Source organism: Scomber japonicus, chromosome 18, assembly GCF_027409825.1.
Source record: "Scomber japonicus isolate fScoJap1 chromosome 18, fScoJap1.pri, whole genome shotgun sequence".
Classification (NCBI taxonomy): domain Eukaryota; kingdom Metazoa; phylum Chordata; class Actinopteri; order Scombriformes; family Scombridae; genus Scomber; species Scomber japonicus.
Window position 1 is genome coordinate 11,689,557 of NC_070595.1, and position 23,023 is coordinate 11,712,579.

General features: G+C 40.7%; 1 protein-coding gene across 2 annotated transcripts; it reads right to left on the minus strand.

The window, feature by feature from the left end:
• Positions 1-2,023: 2,023 nt before the first annotated feature.
• Positions 2,024-21,534, minus strand: LOC128378455 (E3 ubiquitin-protein ligase RBBP6-like). 2 transcript variants are annotated; one of them, XM_053337978.1, is made up of 19 exons: positions 20,970-21,534; positions 19,162-19,267; positions 17,554-17,602; positions 13,648-13,692; positions 13,440-13,522; positions 13,075-13,171; positions 12,725-12,864; positions 12,165-12,337; positions 11,577-11,680; positions 11,228-11,398; positions 10,618-10,769; positions 8,283-8,448; positions 8,133-8,199; positions 7,958-7,994; positions 7,533-7,859; positions 6,949-7,092; positions 4,394-6,472; positions 4,169-4,289; positions 2,024-4,023 (listed from the first exon to the last, which is right to left on the minus strand). In XM_053337978.1, exons 1-19 carry the CDS (start codon positions 21,133-21,135, stop codon positions 2,575-2,577), a joined length of 5,676 nt encoding a protein of 1,891 aa, XP_053193953.1. In that variant the 5' UTR covers positions 21,136-21,534; the 3' UTR covers positions 2,024-2,574. The 2 variants fall into 2 exon arrangements, with proteins under 2 accessions (XP_053193953.1, XP_053193952.1); XM_053337977.1 differs by having other exon boundaries at positions 12,725-12,867.
• Between the last annotated feature and the right edge of the window lie 1,489 nt (positions 21,535-23,023).

A 23,023-nucleotide genomic window follows, 5' to 3' on the forward strand; every position in this document is an offset into this window, starting at 1 on the left:
ACAGCGGGCGCAATAACACAAGCCAGAAAAGTCAGCAGGCATATTGAATATGTCTGTCGTATTTATTTAAACATCTTGCCTCCCTCTGCACAAACAAAAAACCCCAACAAAGCGGACAGCCACCAACCTGTCTGAAAACTGAGTGTGTGAGAATAGCTTTGTTCATGGTTAAATTGCACGTTTGATGTCTTTATTAATGTTTTTTTTACTGCTTTTTGAGTTAAAGCAGGAGTGCAATGCATAGAAGTAATATAATTAAAGCAGAAAATACAGTATATGTGTTGCGTTCAGTCTGGGCATCCTTACCTGGCACATGGGTGAGAAGATGGATGAGGGGAGGGGAGGTGATGTTGTGTTCAGTCTTCGGCCGATTATCTGAGGTTTTTTAGGGACGTCTGCATGGGTGGGGGGGCTAACGTGGTGTCTGGAATGAAAGATGGACAAATGAAGAAAGAGGAGCATAGAGATGGTGGTATAGGTCTTATTCAATTTACACTTTAAAGTAACAGATACATCAGAAAATACACTTTGTGACTTTAAATGATCTTTAAACTGTGTAGGAGCAAACACTACCATAGTTAAATGAGTGTATATTAGGTGCCAGAAGAGACCACTTACCTTGTTTTGTGATTGCTGCTGGAAGAACATTGTGTCACACCCAGATGACTTTGAGGAGGATTTCAAATCTGTACGGGCAATAACTCAAATGACTGGAAAATGATGAAGAAAATGAAGACAATTCTGAGAGTGTATCTAATTTGTAGTTAACAGGATTCAATTTTAAAATCCTATTAAGAAAGTTTTGCTTTCTGGTTTTAACCCTCCTGTTGTCTTCAGGTCAAGGAAGGACAGAAGGAAGGAAAGGAGTAAGGAGGAAAAGAGGAAGGAAGGAAGGAAGGAAGGAAGGAAAGAAGGAAAGGAGGAAGGAAGGAAGGAAGGAAGGAAAGGAGTAAGGAGGGAAGGAGGAAAGGAGGAAAGAGGAAGGAAGGAAGGAAGGGAGTAAGGACAAAAGAGGAAGGAATTTAGGAGAGAAGGAAGGGAGGAAGGAAAGGAGGAAGGAAGGAAGGAAAGGAGGAAGGACGAAAAGAGGAAGGAAGGAAGGAAAGAAAGGAGTAAGGAAGGAAGGAAGGAAGGAAGGAAGGAAGGAAGGAAAGAAAGAAAGAGGGGAGGAGGAGAAGAAAGAAGGAAAAATTTAAGAAAGAGGGAAGAAGGAAGTAAAGAAGGAACAATCAAAAGAGACAGGGTCAATTTGACCCGGGAGGACAACACGAGGGTTAAAAAAAGACATCTAGTTTGTCAAAATGCATTCTGGTCTTTCTCTTAGTGCCCAAGAAGAGGAATTTTTACAGGCACACATCATGATTTTCATGATTTGAGTAACTAGAACAATTACAACATTAATTACCTACAAAATAAATACATTAAAAAATAAGCAGGATTTAATGGTAGAACTAAGTGATATGCTTAAATACAGGTTTGAGGTGCTTGTGTATTTCAATTTTAAGCTACATTAAACTTTGACTCAACTGCATTTCAGATGTAAGTATTTATGTGACAGTTACTATAGTTACTAAGATTATACATACAAAACATCTCAATGAATACTGTATGATGCAACCCAACTGTATGTAAGATAGTTGATATTACCTCCAACTCCACTAACTACATCAAAATGCTGCTGACACATGAATGCATCAGTAATAATATTCCAATATAATTTCAATATAACACTGACAAGGGTGATTGTGCATAATGAGTCATTTTACTTTTGATTCTTAAGTACATTTTGACTTAATAAAATGTTGAAAATGTTGAAGTCAGAATTTTCTTCTTGTACTGGAGTACTTACAAACTTTATTTGGTCCAAGTTTGCAAAAGGTTATCTGATAAGCAGCAGAACCTTGTGGAATTATTTTTTTAATGCTCTTATCCCTTAAAAAAAGAAAATTGTGCACATTTGTATTGTCTGCAATTCATATTTCCAGTGTATGCATATCAGATGAAGAAATCATAGAGACAGAAATACATTTTATGGATGTTTCTTTTATTTCCTTCAAAACAGGAAAAACTAAACTTTCCTCTGTTAATCATGTGTCCATCCAACAACATCTTTTTTAAATTAAACATTTACAAAATTAAAAATAAAAATAAAATACAACACAGAGGATCAAATCATAAATATTCACAGTTTTAAGTTTTAAATGGATCACAAACCATTTCTTCCTCACAATCTTCTATGTGCACTCCTGTGTGAGACAAATCAAATGACTGGCTGACCTCTTTGGCAAAATGAAAACTCCTTCATGCGAGCTGCGACTTTGGAGGTTCAGTGAATGTGAACCACAGCTGGTGGCAGTCCTGAGCGACTTGTGAGCGTGTGTGCAAAGTCCTTGAACTTTAAATTATTCAAGAGGTCAAAGATCTTAACGTTTGCTTTCATTCACATTCATTTTTCATATCCATAAGTAAAGTGCTTTTCCTTCACAATTTGTTCAATTTAATTTTGGATAATGCATATATTAGATATTAATGTGATACAAAAAAAAGTATCTTGGGAGGGAAAAAAAAAAAAAGTCAAAAATTAAATCCAGGCACTTTTTGGACAGAGAAAGGAAGCTCAATGTTATCTTCCTCCTCTTTCCATCTCTCATCCACCTCTCCACTGCTCTCCTCTTTGATTCCTTCTTTGTTTTTCTTTGACTTCTTCTTCTTGTGTTTTTTTAGTTCTCCTTCCTCCAGCTCAGGGCCGGCCGGTCTCTTCTCCTTTTTGTGCTTCTTCTGTTTCTTCTTCCTGCTTTTTCTCCCGTCGTCCTTGCTGTTCCCCTGGCTCGCTGAAGAACTGACGCTGCTGCTGCGGCTGCTGGGCCTCTCTCCCTCCTCCAGCTCTTTTCCTGCCCCCCATTTTGCCTCTCCGTCCAATTTATCAGCCTCCCACCCACCGCTTTGTTGTCTCTCGGCCTCAGTTTCTCTCATCTCTCTCTCCCCTTTGCTTTCTTTTAATGCTTTATCCAGCTTGTATCTCTTCCACTCCTCTTCCCTGCTCTCGGTTCTTCTTCTGTTGTCCCTCTTCTCTTTTTCTTTCTCTGAGCTGCCGGTCATTTCTTGACTGGATTTGGGTGGCTCTGTGGATGAGACTGCGTGCCAGCTCCTGGACATCCAGGTGTTTGGCTGATCAGATCTGGCAACATGCATTAATTCAGGATCAGGGCTGCTTATTCTGGGCTTACTGGGCTCTGATTCTCCTTGCAGTCCTCTCGGGGATTTAGAGGGGAGTGGGTCTCTCTCCTTACCCCAGCTGTGGGTGAGGGAAGGCGCTTCTTCATGTCTGCAGTCGTATGTTGGATCTATGTGATTATCATGATAGTAGACATGTACGTCCTTCTGCTCTTCTTTTTCTTTAAATATAAAGTTCAGTAACATGTCTCTGTGTGTTTTAAGTGCATTCTCGTTGGGTGCTTCAGCAGCTCGGCCTATTGAACTGATTTCTTTGCTCCCACCGGGACAGGAGGTACTCTTGTTGCTGCCCTGGGTCCCACCGCGCTGCCTGTCTCTCCTCTCTGTGTCATGTGACGCAGAGGAAGAGGAATAGTGAGTACAAGAGGAGACATTCTTCTTTAGGATGCTGCTGTGTTCTCTTTCTTTCTCCCTGTCTCTCCCTCTCTCCTCCTCCCTCGTCCTCTCTTTTTGGCTTTTTCTCTCACGCTCCCTCCCTCTGTCCCTGTCTGTACACAAGCTGCTGTCAGTTCTGTCTTTGCCACTAGAGGGAGCCACACTTCTGGCTGAAGTGGTCAGGGAGGAGTTTCTCTCTCTCTCCCTGTCTCTTCCTCTCTCTGTTGGTCTTTCCTTGTCTCTCTTCTTCTCCACTGACCTCTGCCTCTCATTTTCTCTCTCTGTTTCATTGTTACTTGGTGTCAGCGGTGGCGGAGGCAGAGCTACCGGGAGAGTGTCTGTTTGAACTTGTATCTCTCCTTTGTCCTGCTCTTCTTCCTCATACTCTTCTTTCTCCCATTTGGAGCGAGGGACCTGGGACAGAGAATGAAAGCAAGACTGAGACAATGTAGACTTGTGACTTTCTTCAATCTTGCAGAGTTGAACATAGCTGAACCAAAAGAATGAATTCACAAAACAGGAAAAAATGGTGACACATTGCCTGAGCTCCAGGACACACCTGTATAAGCAAGAGCTTGGCATCTCCGTCTTCAGCCTCGTCTTGTGCGTATTCCTCCAGGGTTTTCACCAGTGTCCACCTCTCCTGACACTCCTCACCTCCCCAGCTGCCCACTGTGCTGCTGCAGTTAACACACACACACACACACACACACACAATTAAAGAACAAGTAGATAGAAAACCACATAAAAGAAACTTAAAAAAAAAGAATAAAGCTGTTCTCACCTGCCATTCTCCGCCATGGACTCGTTTATGCTCCCCTGTGACTTCAACTCTTCCTCTGTCAGCTGCTCTTTTGGTTTGTACGCCCCCAGTGGGGTTTGGGCACCTGCGACAAACTCTCCCATTTCTTTTAGTATGTCGTCACTTCTCACTCTCTCTCCTTCCTCCTCTTTCCCAGTCACGCTCCTCCTCTCGTCTCCCGTCACCTCTTCTCTCTTGCTGGCCTCAGTCTCTTCTCTGCTCTCCACTCCTCTGAAGGCATTAAGCCATAAGTTAAAGTCCTCCTCTCCTCCGTCCCCCTTCCTCTCTCTGATGTCTTCTCCCTCTCCAGCAATCTTCTCAAAAGTCTCTCCCTTGTCATCTCTGAAGGTGGCTTTTTCCCACATGCCTCTCTCTTCTTTTTCATCCGTTTTTATTTTTTCTTCTAGCACACCTTCCTGTTCTCCGATGGATTCCTTCCTTTCATTTACTATAATTTCTGTCTCTCTTTTTAACTGTGTCTCCTCTCCAGCAGCAGCCCTCTCAGCCCCTTCCTTTGATTTTTCTGCAATCGTCTCTGGGTAAGACAGGTCCTGTTTTTCATTTTTCTCCTCCTTCTTTTTCCCATCCAGGTTGATGTTGATGCTTATCTTCTTCTGTGGTTTCACCTTTATCTCTCCCTCCCAGATGTCTACTTCTTTTAGAGGCCAATTTTTTTTCTCCATTTTCTTCTCTTTTTGTGGCGTCTCTCTGTCAAACCGTTTCGGCGATTCACTCTTGCGGTTCTCAGGGTCCTCCGTGAGTTTGGTTTTGGTCTTGGAGCTGTGACTTCTCTCCTTCTCATTTCTCTCCGAGCCCTCTCCTTTCCTCTTTCTCTTTTTCTCTGATCTAGAGTCAGAATATTTTCTGCCTTCAGGCTTTGTGTCCCTGTCTGTATTCGCCCTGCCTGCCTCTTTACTGGACCTCGCTTTGTGATGTCTCTCCAAATCCTGCCTGGAGTCTGAATCTTTGCCTCTTCTCCATCCTTTCTCTCTTTCCAAATTTCTTTGCTCTCTACTTTTTCTTTCATAGTTTTTATCCGAAGGTTTATCTGATTTCAGGGGAACTTGGACTAATTCTCCTGCATCGCTGGCAGCTGTTTCTTCCTGTGCTGGTGTGCGATCATTGCAGGCATCTGGTCTGCTGCTCTGCCTCCTTTTGTTGTTTCTGCTGTCATCTGTTGAGTCCGCAGCATCAGGGGATGATGACTCCTCTACTTCTCCTCCCTTCCTTGTCCTCTTTTGTGCATGTGCCAGGGCTCTTCTTTCTTGCATTCCCACCTCTTTGCTGGCCTCTCTTGGTGGGACTGGCGGGCGGCTCTCCTTCTCAGTGCCCCTCAGCCGATGAGGTCTTTCTTCGCATGGCGTTGAGCGGGTGTCACTGGATGTCCGAGAGGCAGGGGAACGGCTGTCGCTGGATGACTGAGATGGAGGGGAGCGGCTGTCACTTGAGGACCGAGATGGCGTGGAGCGGCTGTCACTGGACGACTGAGACGGAGGGGAGCGGCCATCCGTCTGGGCAGTGGGTCTACTTTGGGGTTGGTAGCGAGAGTCGAAGTGGCTTTGTGAGGGATTTGTGCTTCCTTCTCTGTCCCCCCAATAAGGATTAGGAGGAGGAGGAAGGGTGAGGAGGGAAGGCGGCAGTTGGTGGAAATGGTTGACATAGCTGCTAAAATATTTCTCACACCACTCTTTGTACTCTTTTTTACACTGCATGTAGCGCTCTCTGTCCATCTCCAGGTTGCTGTTTTGAGCTGCATGCACATCAAACTGGTAAGGGGCTAAACTCCCCCATGAGCCTCCTGGGTCCCTCTGAGTGAGACCTGATGTGGATGGGTGTTCTCCGCCCCTCCTTGAGCTGTAGCTGCTCGAAGCGGACTTCTTGCTGTGATGACGTTTTTTCCGGTGATCTGACGGTGACTTGGACCTGGAGTGGTGACCCACCCGAGGTGACGATGATGAGGATGGCGTAGGGGAGCGTGATCGTTTGTAACCATAGCTATAGGAGCGAGGTGGACGAGAGTGGGAGTGGAGGTCTCTGGCACGGGAGTAAGGAGAGCGGGGCCTGGAGGGGAAATAAAACAACACAAAAGAAAAAAAAGAAAAAATTCAGTCATGTGTCACAAATTTGAAGGCATAACTGCTTTTTGAGTGTATCTTCAGTAACTGATCTTCACGGGCATGCACCAAAAACAAGCATTTTAAATGGAAATAGGTCTAAAAAAATGGTTTAATTTTACAACATACCAGAGTTTGCATGCATATTATGTACTATTATTTATTTTCTGTGTTGTGTAGGAGGCACTTAAAATCCCACTTTTATTTCTCCTGAAATTCACGTGACATAACATTTTAATTTTCTGAATGGTTCACTTTCAAGGTGGCAACACACTGAATATCTATAACAACACTAAAAGAGGAAATTTCAATCCACAAACACCTGGGTTGACGCGCTAAAACATCACTCAGAGTCCATTGTTTGCTTTCTTTTATAATATTTATTTTCTCTTCCCATCCAGTTTCCATGGATCCAAAAAATACCTTGATCTGCCTTGGGATCTGGACCGGGAACGAGATCTGGACCTGCTTGAAGAGCGAGAATAGGAACGGGAAGATTTGGACTTTGAAGCTTTGGAATCAGAACGAGAGGAAGAGCGTCTGTAGGAGGATCCTCTGTGAGGAGACCTGAGTGACAAAGAGAGAAGGAAGCATGTCCTTATTAGCATTACCGGTCACTACACTACAGCTTTTAATAAAATATTCATAACAAATGCACTCAAAGAACAGCCCAACAAGTAATGCATTTTACATATTTTGTAAAATATCGATTAAACAATATATAGTGAGATATTGGGTGTTTTTTTTCCAAAACCATAATGTAACAATCATTTTTCTAAAACGTATTTGGCTAGGATCTGGAGGTTTTAAAAAAGCCTCTTTACAAAATAGTGTTGCCTGGAATTGAAGTAACAATATTAAACAGCAAAAACAGATGGTAAATGAATTCTTCCTACAATTAAACAAGTATGTTTATCTAGTTTAAGATGAAGTTAAGTTGGATACTTTTTATTGACTTGCAGACACCCTGTCATGGGTAAGACTGCTTTGTTTAATGTTCCATTTACCTTTCCTTCTTCTTTCTCTGATGCCTGAACCACTCCTTGGGGATGAGGGCAGGGATGGAGGAGGTGGAAGAGCACAGGGAAGGGATGGGGGCACCATGGGGGTTTGGTAGCGTCCAGATGGGCGGGGCAGGCGGGTATCCAGGTGGGAAACCACTGAGGGGCTGCTGAGCCGAGAGGAACGTGGGGAAATGGGGGGAGGGGAAGAGAGGTGGAGGTGGAGTAGCTGAGAATGGGGTGGTGGAAGAAGAGGTGGAGGGGGGAGGAGGGAGCTGCTGGGCGGTGGATTCAGTCCAACTTCCGGTGGGACAAGCTGAGGAGGAAGGGGAGCTGTGGAGAAGATACAGGAAGAAGAAATTACATCAGTTTTGAATATCTGAATGGACTCAAATATAGACTAAACAAAATATCACAAATGTTTCACTTACTTGTCCCAGCAGGCGGCCAGACCAGTTGGGGCTGGACCTTTGTGTTCAGAGAGGAAATAAAAAAGAAATTAACCAATACAAAGAGACACTACTTCTTGATCATGTGTTCAACTAACTGTACAGATTAAATGTCCTCTTGTTTGATTGCTGGACAGCAGAACCATCTATTACTCACCTGAAGAGGACTGCTGTAGATTTAAACTGACTGATGGGGGCTGGTCTGCCACTGGAGTGTAATTAACCTGATCAGACACAAACATCACAGATTTAATGCTGAGAAACTTTGCTGCATTAAGTTAGTGTGTCTGTGTCTGTGTGTCCTCACCAGTGGTATCAGCTGTGATGGAGCAGGAGTGGGGTCTTTGTTTGCAACCAGCAAAGAGGCAGAGGCAGTAGCAGCAGAGGCAGTAGCAGCAGTAGCAGTAGCAGCAGCAGCAGCAGCAGTAGCAGCAGAAGGCACCGAGTCATCATGTGTCTCTCCTCCAGCCACCCTGAAGAAACAGCAGATATATCAGTGTCATTTCCTACATGTCACTCTCAAATCCATAATGCCACATTTGGTCAGAGATGGCACAAAATGTTCTTATCTAAAGTCCATTAGAAGTATTTTAGGGTCCTTTCACATCTACATAATTTGATATAGACTTTCAGATTTTTCAGTTAGATCTGAACCTAAATTACAGGCATAAAACCTCACCCCAGACCATGGTGCGGGCCAAACAGGTTCCGTTTGTTTGCGATGAGAAAACATATTTTGAATTGTTGAGACTTCTGAACCAATTAGGAAGTTCCAGAAAGCTACCATCAGAACCAGAAAAGGGACAAATGAGCCACGGTAGCACTTGTGGAGAGGAGGAAACCAAGTCTTTATTTGAAATATGGTCTGATGACATTATCAAAAGTCAACAGGTAAAACTCATAAAAACGCGGACACTTTCCAGGTATTTTTGGAGAGGATATGAGAGGACAATAAAGTAATGCCACCTAAAGATAAAGAAACTTTAGTAAATATATATATTATAATAATATAATATAGTTCTCCATTAATTCAAACGGCAAAGGCTACCCAGCAAATTGACAATACTGCGACCTCAGACGCACGGCTGTCTAAAAAAAAACAATCGCTGTCGAGTATAGGGAGAGGTGGCCGATGGAGGTGATGACGACAGGATGTAGGTATATCATGCTAACTTCTATAGTGTGCTCACATAATTGCAGTGTGAAACCAAAACTAACCAGATCAACCGTATAATATAAAGTAACAAAAACATGGACCTTAGAAAAAAGGCCCTCATACAGTCAATGTTAACCACTAACTTTATGTTAAAAACAATAAAATCTTTAACATAATTATTCTATGTTTATGTTATAATTTCATCCCTGTGAGGAAAAGATACCACAGTCACACCATAATTTCTCACAAAACTGCTTTTTTCTCTCTAACTGCAGCTGTTGGAGGTGGATGAGACAGGTGTCAATATCCTCACCTTCATCACTTTCAGAGCTGTAGTTCGGTTCATTTGGTTCAGATCAAGAAAACGTATGATACACTGTTGCCTTTCAGTTGTGACCCGCTTCATGTTCACACTGATTTATTACAAACGAACCAGCAGCTGAAGGTATGAAGTCATGTGGACTGACAGCTAATTCACTGATTGGTTGTGGTGATTTCAGTCTTGCATGGGGAAATCCAATTATGATAACTGACATGAGCATTTTAATGTATCGTAAATGTTTATTCATTATCTCAGGTGTCAAAAAGAAAAACTTAATTAGTCCAGACTACAACTGGACCTCATATGATACTATATATAAAAAGTATGAAGAGAACAGGAACAGGACAAGAAAGAGGCGTCTTGTATTTGTTTTGTTTCACTCATTCTTTATTAGGGAAATACTAAAATAGAAGAAGAAATAGGACACAAGCTCATTACACCTTTGTTTTAACTCTTTTTCACTTTGTGATGTTTCAGGTAGACCAACTTCCAAACAGTTCACGTTTACCAGATAGATGTAATAATAGTTTAGCTTTTGAATTCAGTGTCACAAATCTACTATCACAAAAAGTTGTGGTTGGTCTGCTTTTGCTTTCACACTACAAATGAAATGAATCAGAGTCTGCCTGGAAGCGGCCCTGAGGCTTTCCTTTACAGGCGGTCTGTCTCGGTGGGGTTGCTTGTTTGTTCAATTAGCAGCTGTCACACTATCACACGGCAGAATGCACTAGAGCTCGACTGAACTGAACCAAACTGGTTGGGTATTTAATCATAACAGTGGCTGATACTGTACTATATAAGTCCTGCAAACTCTGGCTTTCACTTTTTTTAAAATCACAATTCAGACTATTTTAGTGTGTGAAAAATTAAATATTCCATCTGTAATATATTGTTGAAATACAAAAATAAGTTTAAGCTATTCTGCACCATAGATGGTAAACTCATAAACAAGACCTGGCTCTTTGCTGTGCCTCACAGCTCCATGACAAGAACTCTGAGGAGTCAACAGTTGGCTTGTCAACCAAGTGAGGCATTTGAGGCACCATGAATAAATGGAACAAAGTTCTACTGCACTTACACATCACCAACCCGCCCACCAACACTATGTATTGTAATCCTGAATTGATTTTACTGGTGTGTGAATATGTTAATGTGTGCTCATACTTGATGGGTATCTCCAGATGGCTCTGCACAGGTTGGAGGGAAGTGCTAGGTGTGCTGGAAGCAGAGGTGGGACCTGTTGCTGCAGGAGGAGCCTCAGCCACCTGAGACAGTGGCGGCGTGTCTGCAGGCTGTGGGCGGGGCAGGAGAGGGTCCTAAAAGACGGAGAGATAGTTGAGAATACAATGAAACTTGCAAGAGAAACATTTGATTACAGCCATTAGAATAAACAATTACACAGAACATCTGCATAAGACAATATTTAAATGTAAATGCTTCCTCATTAATGAGGTGATCTCAGTCCAACATCAAAGTCTCAGACAATAACTTTTTCTAATTTTCTCATGTGAGTGTGAAACTAGCTGAACATTTTCTAGTCTATAATTTTATAAAATGGAGCCTTTAAAATAAGTGATTATAGCTCACTTCAATAAAGCGAGTGCATGTTCATGAGAGTGCATGAGAATGCTGATGAATACTTGCAGTATATTTGTTTTAAAGGTTTGGAAGATCTGAGTCACATCTCATTAAGATAAGAAAACATTAATTATCCCCTTTGCTCCTGAGTCACGCTAGTACAGGGCTATATTCTTTACACCATTATGAAGTTCACCTGCTGGCTCTGTGTCAACTGGTGGGGCCTCTGGGGTTGGCTCAGCGTGGCAATAGGGGGCGGGGTGGGGACAGGGCTCTGTGTTGGGGTTGGATTTAAGGAATGGGAAGATCCAGACACTCCTTTCAAGTTTTTGGTGTGGCCTCTTTCTTTCTTATAATTGTTCACAGCCTGTGTTTGGAGAGATATACAGACATCACACACACTGAGCGTTTCTATACAGAAGTTAGAAACAATGAGAAGCTTCTGGTGAGGCACAACATGGATCAAATAAAGAAGAGAAAAGTTATACTAATCCCCTCTTCAAAAACAATTCATTAACACCCTCCCCATCCATCTGTTAGTTCACCTGTCGGAGGAATTTATTGGCTATCAGGGTATCAGGGGAGACATCTGATTGGCCACAAGTGGGGCAGACATGTTCCTCTGAATCCAGCAAGGCAGTGCGAATACCTGAGCAAGAGAGAGACAAGTTTGAAATGTAAATGAGTTTCTAGTCAGGAGAGTATTTAAGACATTGTAGACAATAATGAGGACAACTCATATCCTGGTTGTGCATGTTTGTGTGTAGTGAGTGTTCATTGTTACAGTGGAAAAGCAGCTATTATTCTACTTGTGTGACTGCTATTTTTTATATAATAAACTAACAGATAAAGACAAATATTGGCTGCTTGGATTTGGATGAGTTTTAGCAGCCGTTTGGGTTTGGCAGGTAATATTTACATGTTTAATATTTACCTATTCAAGTTGCTAATGCTATTAATATATTTTAATGGTTTCTATTCTCAGTTACAAAGTACCGCAGAGGCAGTCACATTAGATCCTGCATGACTAATACACATACATATATCACTATCAGAATGACTTTATTCTTGAAAGTACAGAAACTGTGCATTGAGTTAGTTTTAATATATGTGTGTGTGTGTAAGACACTCACAGTCATCACAGTAGCTGTTTCCACAGCAGGGTATGACCACGGCGTCAGTCAGCAGGTCATGACAGATGAGACAGAGGAGTTCGTCTGGTACGGGTTCCTCCACAGTTTCTGATTTTTGCTGCTCCTGTGGAACGAACGGGGGCTTCTCTTTCTTGCCAATGGCGTATGCCTCCCTACGGACAGACAGCAGTACATTTACTGCAAATCCAGTGTTTAGAAGATACTTTCACCTGAGATGGAAAGTTTTGACAGAAGGTCGATGTCATCCAGATCATAAGTAAGTTAAAAGCAACTGTTTTATTCCTGAAATGTTCTGTTGTTCATCCAAATGGCCTCTGTAGTTCCTCTGACTGGTGAGAAGTCCCAAAAAGGTAGCAGTGAATCCAGTCCCCACTTCATTTTCTCAGTTATATATAGTCCTAAGAATGACAACTTTTTGCCTCTGAGACAACAAATCTCCCTGTTCAATAAATACTTAAGTATTAAGCTAAGGTTTGTACCAAAGGTCGTCCTAAAATAAGATGAGAAACACAGACACACTGGCTTTTGTTCACACTCACGCATCTATGGCAGGAATGGCGTATCGTCCACAGTTGGTCAGCATGGCTCCTTTTATGCTGGGATCATCCACCTCGACCATGAAGGAACGAGGGATGCCTGTGCTCTTCTTAATCCTCAGAGGCGCCTCAGCATTTTTATCCTGCTGTCAAACACAAGCATCTACATTCAATGTTAGGCGTAAACTGAAAGTCAGTACTTAAGTACATGTTGGCTGTCTGTGCACACACACACCCATGCATGCACATAAAAACATCAACACAAACAGTAATCAAATAGGTTTTTCTGCAGAGTGAGAGCTGTTCAAGACTGCTACACAAACTGCTTCACTTATCACTTGTCCTGCTCTTACCCCGCCGGTGGGACAGTTCCTGATGTGGTGTCCAGTATTTCCACAGCGATAACAGGCGTAGTTCGCGGGAAGAACGCCACCAAACTTCTTGGTGTAACTAGAGAGAGAAAAACACTGAATTAGAAGAGTAGAGAGGAAGAAAGAACAGGATAGAAACAGACTGAAAATCTATGAAAAAAAGAGAAAAAAACAGTAGGAACTAGGAAGGAAGGGCAACAGAAATGTAGTGTGGGATGAAAATGGATCAAATCACAATATGGAGATACACAATTTAAGAAAATAGAAAAATCAGGTGAAAATAGGTAATAAAGAGACAGAAATAGGGATGAAGGTGGAGATTTGAAAGCATTATAAAAGTAACTAACCTCATGGTATCATAGGCAGACTGATTCATCATAGCTTTGATTTTATCATCCTCCGACACGTCCGCATGAGCCAGGTTAGTCATCTGCATGTACAGACCAATATATGTGAGGTGAAACAGGAGGATCAGTGTTTATTTAAAAAGGACACATGATCCAGGCTGAATATGTAAAAGCTGAATAATAATAAAGCAAGAAAGAGAGAATGTACCTTGGAGAAAAAGGGTAAAGCTCTTGAAGAATTGTGGTCATCCATCTGTTAGGAATAAACACAAAATCAGTGACACTATGTAGAAAAAGATTGGGTGTTGTATATCCATAAATATTTGTCCTGCTAAATTTCGATGTGGTTGTAGACTAAAACTAGAAATACCACCTCGTGGTTGTATGCCTCCGCCAACCTGTGTCAGCTTACATCCATGTCATAATATTTGTAGTGAAGACTTCAATCTTATATGTGTTCACATGTTTGGCCAATAACACTACGTTTAGCCATGACAGTAGACAATGCCTTAGATATAGATGTTGCTGCAAAAAAGCTATAATTTCTAAAACGCGGATGTTTCACAAGCAAACCAGCGGCACAGAAGATCTAAACAATCACCACAGTTTCAAGATTAGTGTCACCAATTCAGTGTCTGACCAAGTGTGAAATATGGTCACAATCTCCCCTTCTGTTCCTGCATCATGGCGTTGAATGATGTCCAGAAAAGTGGTTTTGCAGAACACCATGATGTCACAGTGAAGTTGCCCTTTTAACTTTTTGGACATTAAATGTCATTACTTGATCATTTTATCCTATTAGACATTTGTGTGAAACTTTGTGATAATAAGCATATGAATGATCGAGTTATGGTCGAAAACATGTTTTGTGAGGTCACAGTGACCTTTGACCACCAAAATCAAATCAGTTCATCCATGAGTCTAAGTGGACATTTGTGCCACATGTAATGAAGTTCACAAGAACGAATGGATGAACGGATGGATGGACGGAAGGTCACGGACAACCCAAAAAAAATGTCCTCAGCCACAGTTGTTGCTGGCATAGAGGTATACAGTGCATCCACCCCCTGTATTCCCTGTGTGTCCACTGATGAACCTTTTAAGCAAAGATTTTTTTTTAAAATTACACCAGCATCATGAAAGGCGGAGAATAAGTATCACTGGACTTTTCACATTTCACACACTGCTCACTTCTCAAACCTCAAAACCTGGTTTACTGAAACCAACAGTGCTGACAGTACCTATGAGACCAGCACTTTCATAATGTCTGCTTCACTGCTTGTAGTTTCTGAGCATCTGTTTTTCATTTGTTCCTCTACTCTGCTGCAACAGATGTGTGAACCAAAAAAGTAGAGTTTCAATGTTTTCTTTAATTAAATAATAGCACTGAATAATAATAGTTACAACATTACCAATAATAGCATTGCCCTGCACTTACAGCACAAACACATACCAAGTTGATTGTCAAAAAATGTTTCAGTGCAGGTCAAAGTTGCAGTATTGTCAAAAATATCTGCTCTGAATGATTCCTTCTGATCAGTTTTGTGAAAAGTTATCATTTTTATTCAAGTTATTGTGAAGTAGTTGGTGTTGTCAGCCAATCGGGGTCAATCACTACTGATCTTCACATTCAGTCAGTAAACGCATTTTCAACTACATTAAATTTTTTTCATGTGCTACATGAACTTCAGAATTGCCCTGCTGGAAATGAACAAAGTTCTTTAAACTGGATTAATTAGCAGCCATATGAAAAGCTAAACATTTACACATTGACACCTATTTATGAATCATAACCACAGGATACTTTAAAATGGTTTAAAACAGTGTTGGCTACAATCTTCCTACTTAACGCTTCAACCCCATTAAAACTGTAAGATAATGTAGATGATTTAGCTCCAACGTGGCGTTCACACGCTTCTTGTTTGTTGACATAAGTCAGAAGGCATCAGGATACTTGCTTGTTTTTGTCTCTCTATAGTCCAGCACAATGGCATTTAAATGAAACCATGACTATGATTATTAAGTGCTGCCTTTAAGCTTTAAGAGTGGATTGTTAACTTCCACACTGGTCGAGGAGTGTTGGTTTCCTTTTTTATACACGGTCCCCCAATTTTAGGACAATGGTGACCAATGAGTTTTATCTAGTTCAATGTCCTTGATTGGACTTTGTTCAACTGTGTATGTATTTCATTTGCTGAAGACCATGCCAAAGGCAACAAGACCCTGACACAAGCAAAAGGTGAAAATGACCTAACAGTCTGCAACAATAAAAAAAAAAAAGATTTTTAAAAATTTTTAACTCATCCAATTACTGTACCTGTAATTCCTACATTGACCACACCCTCTAATTAAAACTCGAAGTACCATTTAAAATCCCACAGTCTTACTTCAATCAAATATGCTGAGTACAGCAGTATGAGCTGATTTCCCAGCATAGGTTAAAAAGATTATGTAATTACACACTTTAAAAGTTTCATGTAGGCGTATACTGTGCTTTCAGTGCTCTTACAGTACAGAAATTGTTTTCCTATAAGAAATATTGTAATACTAGAAGCACCTCCCTAACATTATAATGCTTAACTGTTCATCATTGGGTCAAAATGCCACAGTCAGTTTTTAAGCGTTTCAATGAGGTCCCAGTTTGTGTGTTCCTTTGTTTGATTTGTCTTTCCAGCTGAGGGGAGAATGTGGACCAAAGATCAAATAAAAATGTTGACTGACAGACCGACTCCAGTGAAATCAAACACATAATCAATACATAATACAGCTTCATACAAACAACTTTATTGGAAGAAAAAAAAACACAAAAGTAAAAGTTTGTGTTGTCCAACAGACTCAAAGTTTTAAGTAGAGAGAGGCAGACACTTTTCCTACTGAGAAACCAGAGAGAAAATCAGGTCAAGTCAGTGTAAACCAGTTCAGACTGCAGCCAGTAAAAGCTTTTTAGAGGCATTTAGGTTAGTGTATAGAATTAGAGACAAAATTGCACTATAAGAATTCAGCATTAAATAACAATGGCGCACCACTTAAAATGAAGCATCATTCATTTTAGTGGTCAATTTTTTTTAATGTTCCTTTATTCATTTTTTTTGATATTGGTTCTTCCACTGAAGTAACACAGGTTTCTGTGGAAGTTGTGGTGACGAACCCCTGTGTTGATCTGACTTCAACTTCCTGGCTGAATTTGAAAGTGTTAAAGTGTTAAGGTTTCGCCCAGCATCTGTTCACTCCACCATAGCAGAGTATAGTTTTGTATTATTCTGACATTAAATAATTCATTTTCATACAACCAATTACTTTGTGGATGAAGGAATCAAATCCTGAATAAGACTGGATAATAAAATAAATAAATAAATAAATGAAAACAGCCTTTAATGTAACTTGAAGACTCCCAGCAGCAGAGGCTGTATAGCTATCAAGTAACACTAAGATAATAAAATTATCTAGTGCATCTCTATTGGCTGTTGTAAGGTGCCTGAGATAAATCAAAAAATGACAAGTGTCAGCAGAGTCAGTGTGATAAAACAACAGTTGGGTTTATCAGCTGGCCTGCGTGATAATGTTTGACCCACCCAAGCTGCTCCCATCACCCACAGACAGATACAGAATGATCTGCAACGATAAACACTGTCTGGTTACAAACCAGCTTGTTAAAAGTAACAGCTGTGAGCCATTATTACACAGAATATCTATAAAAGCTGTTTTTCCCCTTGTTGGTAAGTAGTTTATTGGTAGGAATCACTTCTTCCCATTTTGCTCATCCTTGATCCTTCTGAGTGATTTATCATAAAGTTGATGTGGCAATACTAAACTGTGTGCAGTCATTTAAAGCAGCTCATTGTAAATCAAACACTGAGTAGCAATAACTTCCTCTTTGCAACAGGAACTTTAACTGAAATAGAGGAAATGATCATTTTCAATTATCTTGATTGTGGTCTAATTTGTTTAAACCACTGATCTTAATTAGAGATGTTACATGTTGATTTATGTATTTTGAGTGGTGCAACACAGCATCTCAAAAGCTACAAAGCACACACATGTTAAGCTATTAGTTGTTTCTAACCATGTGTGTGTTTAGTGGTACTGTGCGGTGGAATTTGTTAGGGTTACATACTGCTTTGATGGCTCCAGAGGCGTGGTGATGCTGGTTGTCTGATCGCTCTCTGAAACACAAAAAGAAAACATTTTTCACCATCAGTCATGTGACATGTGTAACATTTAAACAGTCTGAAAACGCACAATTAAGGCTGAAATGACAAAATGTTTTATTTGTCTATGTCAACTTTTATTGGCACCAAAAGACACTTTACATTAATGACAGAGTAAATAGAGTACAAAACACAAAGAAACTTTAAACTGCCTTGTCTACTCACACTTCAGGACACAAATTCCTACATTTCCCATAATGCCTTCAGAAAACTCTTACAGATTAGATGTGAACCTGTTTTGTATCTCTGAGTGGAATTTGAGTTCATCTAAGTAAAGTATAGTTAGTTTGATAATGGGTATTCTTTAGCTTTTCATTTGTTCACCTTTAATAACTTGTAAATCAAAGAAGCTCATCATTCAACATCTGTTTGCAAGTGTATGAAATATTTCTGCACTTGTCGCATAAAGTCTGCAGTGTCTATGTAAAATATGAAATGACAGTTTGACTGTGTCTGCGATGTCTAAGGAGACGCTCTAACTCATCGTCACATCTCGTATATTTGGCCAATTTATTCACACAATGCGAGAAACAGTCCGCCATTGAGTTGAATGCACCAAGTTAAAGTTTAATGTAAAAACTTTTAAAGTTGCTCAAAGTTGAGGCTTCCTTGGAAGCGCCATGAAGCTAAGTGACCATCATGAGTCTGCTTGTGCATTTAATCTTGTGGGCAGGGTTACACCACTCTCTAGCTCTCATTCCTCTCCGCCTGTCTGCATGCTGCTGACGGGGCTAATCACATGACCCCCAGTCTGTTCCAGTGAGGTCTTTTCCTGCTTTCCATGCATAAAACCCACACCACCACTGCCGGCTCTCCTGTCTAAGCCTGACTAATATCTGGGTAATCCCTGTGTTCGTCACCATGGAGTTATACTTATGCTCTTTTCCTGTGAGCATTTTATCACAGAAATGTTATGCAAACTCCCTTTTTTTTTCTTATAACTGTCTGCCATCGGCTGAAAGATTCTGGCACAGGCCTCTGTATGGATTCACCATCAGGATGTTTATGGCATTGTTGTCTTCACCATTGTGGTCCCTGAAAAGAAAACGGCCTCAACCTGCAAACACAGCGACACCCGGCACGCACACTGCTGCTCAAAATAACCTCCTACTTTTCATACCAGATGTATACCCAAGTAGTGTCAATGTGAACAGTCTTTACAACAATGTTTTTCAAACTATTTAGTATCACTCTTTTTTTTTTTTTTTTTTTTTAATTAATGTTCCTATTTTGAGGCTGTTGACCTGTAATCTGCTCATTTTTTCATTCAGTACATGACTGTGCAGACTGGTGAGAACATCAAAATAAATAAATATTTATGGCTAACATCGAATCTCGTTAAAAAGATCAGCCCTGAGGCGAAGCTTAAGCTTAACTAAAGCACTGTTTCTTGGCGGAGTTGTCTCATGCTGACATTACAACACTGAGACCAGACTTGCAGGTGCCAGGTGGTGGCTCCGGCAGGCAGGGTGAAACACTAATAACAGTCCAGGTGTGTGAGGAAGGACACTTACATGTTGTGGTTTTTGCTGCTTGAGCTGGACTTGGTTGCGATGATGGGGATCCTCCTGACGATGACGGAGGAGCCTTTGGGGATGAGACCTTCGTCGTCTGTGTACTCTGAGGGGAAGATGTGAAAAAAGTGAGCGTTTACGGTCACACAAAATTATTTTATGGTCACACAAAATTATTTTACTTAATACTTTTGAGGTCTGTATTTAAGATTTTAAAAGGATCTGTCATCTTCAGTCATTTTTTGACGCATGGTTAATGTGAGATGTTCTGGAGGCTCTATGACCCAACCTAGTTTGGGACTTTGATTTTATTACCAAGTCTTCACTTGATGGCTTGTTTATATTTTTGCTGATTCACTGTGTAATTAAAAAAATACTTCAAATGAATTGCTCATGTACAAACTGCCATTAGACAGTGTTAAGAGAATTATTGAGTGATCTCAGCTGTTTCTGTGTTGCAATGTCTCATGTAACGCTGTGAAGACATCTTGAACTAGCTCTAGGACAAGATCCTATGAATCTGATAATTCACCTTTCTTAGAAGAAAATACAACAAAAAACAAACAAAAGACTAAATATTAAATGTAGTCAATTAAACTCTGATGAGTCTCTTGAATCACATATAATTACCAACCAAACTTAAGCAAAACACTGACACACATGTGAACCAGCTCTGTTGTAAACAGGAGAACTGATGCAAGAAACATGAAGAGTATCATTCCCTTAAAGATAAACCTACAGGCTTTAACTTGTATATAAAATACTCTACTTCATCTGTGTCTAATTGCCTATAAAATCCTTAAAATGGCATGTACTCCTTCTCCCTCATTAAAAAAGATTCTAGATATATTTTAGTATATTTTCATTTTAAAAGTTTAACTGCTGGACACAAGATGTTTGCTATTTCACTGTAAAGTCATTTCTTAGTGTTTGGGCACTGGAGGCTTCAACTTTCCACATCACACTTGTATAAAGTTGAATAGTGGACGACAACTGGCTCCACACAAGTTGTGATAGTGACAAATCATGCTTACAGACTTTCACTGAGCACAGAGACATTTTCCACTTTCAACCGATAAATATAAACAAGTGTTCTGGTATTAAACATTTAACTGAAGGAACAAGAAAAACACATATTTGATTGGAGGGACTTTAATGCCTAATAATGTCTGATACACTTATTTTTTGATGCAAGCCAGGACTACCTAACTCTGTAAACTCTTATGTGAGTTATATGTGTGTGTGCGTGTGTGAACATGTACTTTCTCACACAGTGTGTGGGGGTTGTGTTTTCAGCATGTTAACTATCTGCAGGATATTGACACACTGAGCTGATATTTATCATCTTTTTTCTACTTTACCTTCTCATTATTCAATGGATTTACTTTCCCTAAATGGAAGCAAATTCTGATCCCACCATCTACACTTATACATTTTAATTTACGTGTGTCTGGCTGTCCATAGGTCTCATGGTAATGACACCCACCCCAACTTTGCTATTTTTATCCCACATCTCTGCTGGGACCTCTGCATGCATAGCAGTGACAGGATGATCCACCACCATCAGGCCGTTTAATTAAAGACATGAAGCGTAAATGCAGCAGGAATGTGGCTCATTCATTAGGTCCTTTGGTACTGGCTTGACTTTTCTGGACCACTGAAATAGGTGACGCAAGCCCACCTCACCCACCCACCAGACAGCTGTCAAACCTGAACCACGTGTTTTCCACCAAAGTTCAACTGTCAACCTGTCGTTATACTGCTAAGGGAAAAACAGTCCCATCAGTTCATACATTGTGTTTTATTACCTTCTTTGGTCTGTGCGTTTGTGATCTGCAGGTCGCAGTCCCCGGCTCGGAGCTTCTCCCTGCCCATGATCTGCCTCTTCAGATCTCTCAGCGTGATGTGCGGGCCGTCAAAAAGCACCGTGTCGTAGCTGAGTTTAGAGGAGAATTTATAATGAACATGAGTCATGCTGAAACAGAGAAAAATAAAGTCGTCCTACACTGCCAGGAGAGCAACGGTGGACAGTTTCTCTGCGCTGACAGAAAGCCTGTATCGCGGTAGTTGCTATGGGAGTAGAAAGTTAGCTAGCAGGCGTTAGCAACCGGGCTGCGTCGAGCGTCCAAGTGATTCCGCCGCTAACAAGCTAGGTCGTTAATTAACAACTGCCTGATAAAGTGGCGTTCACAGGATTACATGTCCCGACGTCTGGTGGAGCAGCAGCGCAGGGTCAAATCAAAGCGCACTCAGTCAGTTTCGAGTCTAATTTGAACTTTTATTCCTGCTAAATGTCGCTGTCAATCCGAAGTGTGCGCTGACAGAAACCACCAGCTGTTTCCAAAAGCAACGGCTCGTCAGCACAGTGCACTCACCATCTGATGCTGCTTTCAAGTCCTGCCGGCACGCTCCGACATCCGAGCATCGAAGTCAGCATTTAAACATGTGTCACGATAACCTGCATCGTCATACTGCTTCCAGATTATTTGAAAGCATCAAATTGCTCTTATGTTAGTATGCAGTCGATTTTTATACCGGGGATTTGTTATTTATCATGCGTATATGTTATTGTTTTAATTTTATCTGATTTTAAAGGTCATTCATTCTTTGAAAAAAGCTTCGTCAACACATAATGACAAGTCTAATTTTGTGCAAACATACGAATAAAAGTACCGTGAACCTATAACTTTCGTTGTCAGACTTAGAAAACGATGCAAAACCTAAAAGGAAATAAAGTAGACCCATACACATCCACGCAAACACTGATAATAAGAGTCAACATGTAAGCATTTATGTGGATATTAACCATTCAATATGAGCAAGTATAGTTTACAATTTTCCCTTCGACACTTGAAGGCAGCGCCTTGCTTCCACTCTCGGAGCAGAGCACCTGTTCAGGCTCAGGGGACAACAGGCAGTATGGCTCAAAGAAAACCAGATTTACACCCGATAATGGTTAAATAAACGCCGTCACTTGTCCAGTCCACGTGCTACTGATTGACGGCTAGATTTTTTTTTTATTGCATCAGTTCCTGCAGAAGTCACACTCCAAAGCTCTCAAGTGCCCTGATATTTAGGACCGAGAGAACACATTTGTAATAAAACTGATACGATTTTTAAATGAATCCAACAAAAATTGCAAATTATTTACAACTAAATTGAATAGTTAACTGCAGTTCTGTCACCTGCGCCGCCCAAATTTTCCGTTAGAGGGAGACAAAGCACTATTTATGATACTGAAGTGTGTGTGTGTGTGTGTGTGTGTGTGTGTGTGTGTGTCTGTGTGTGTGTGTGTGTGTGTGTGTGTGTGTTAGTTGAGCTGTACTGCTGCAGTCTTTACTGAAATAAAGCTCTGAGAGCATATGCAAATGTCTCCTCAAATTTGTGAATTTATGCCGGAATCTGCTAATGTGTACTCAGATTTGTGAATGTGTATACTGTAAATGTGAATTAAACATACATGTGAAATAATCTGGAAATGTGTACTTTAAAAGCTCACTGTATGAAAAAGGCCTTATATTAAAAACTGAAAAGTCTGTTTAGCGCCAAGATCTAGATACACAGATGAGTGTAGCAGGTACGTGTCTCAACTGGCTTTTTTAAATGTGATTTTTGCAACACGTCTGATTTTATTGAATGTTGACTACCTGAAATGCCCATTTCTGATATGTGAATGAATGACATATGATGATGATATCATAAAGATAATATGATCAGCAGATTCCTTTCTGATATCCAGCATTGTCCTTAACTATCCAAACTTAACTAGTAGTGTTTGAATTTTTGATATATATTTGATATATTTTTCCTTATATATTAAAAGGGAAAAAGAAGTTCAACTACCTTGTTACAGATTCCTGTC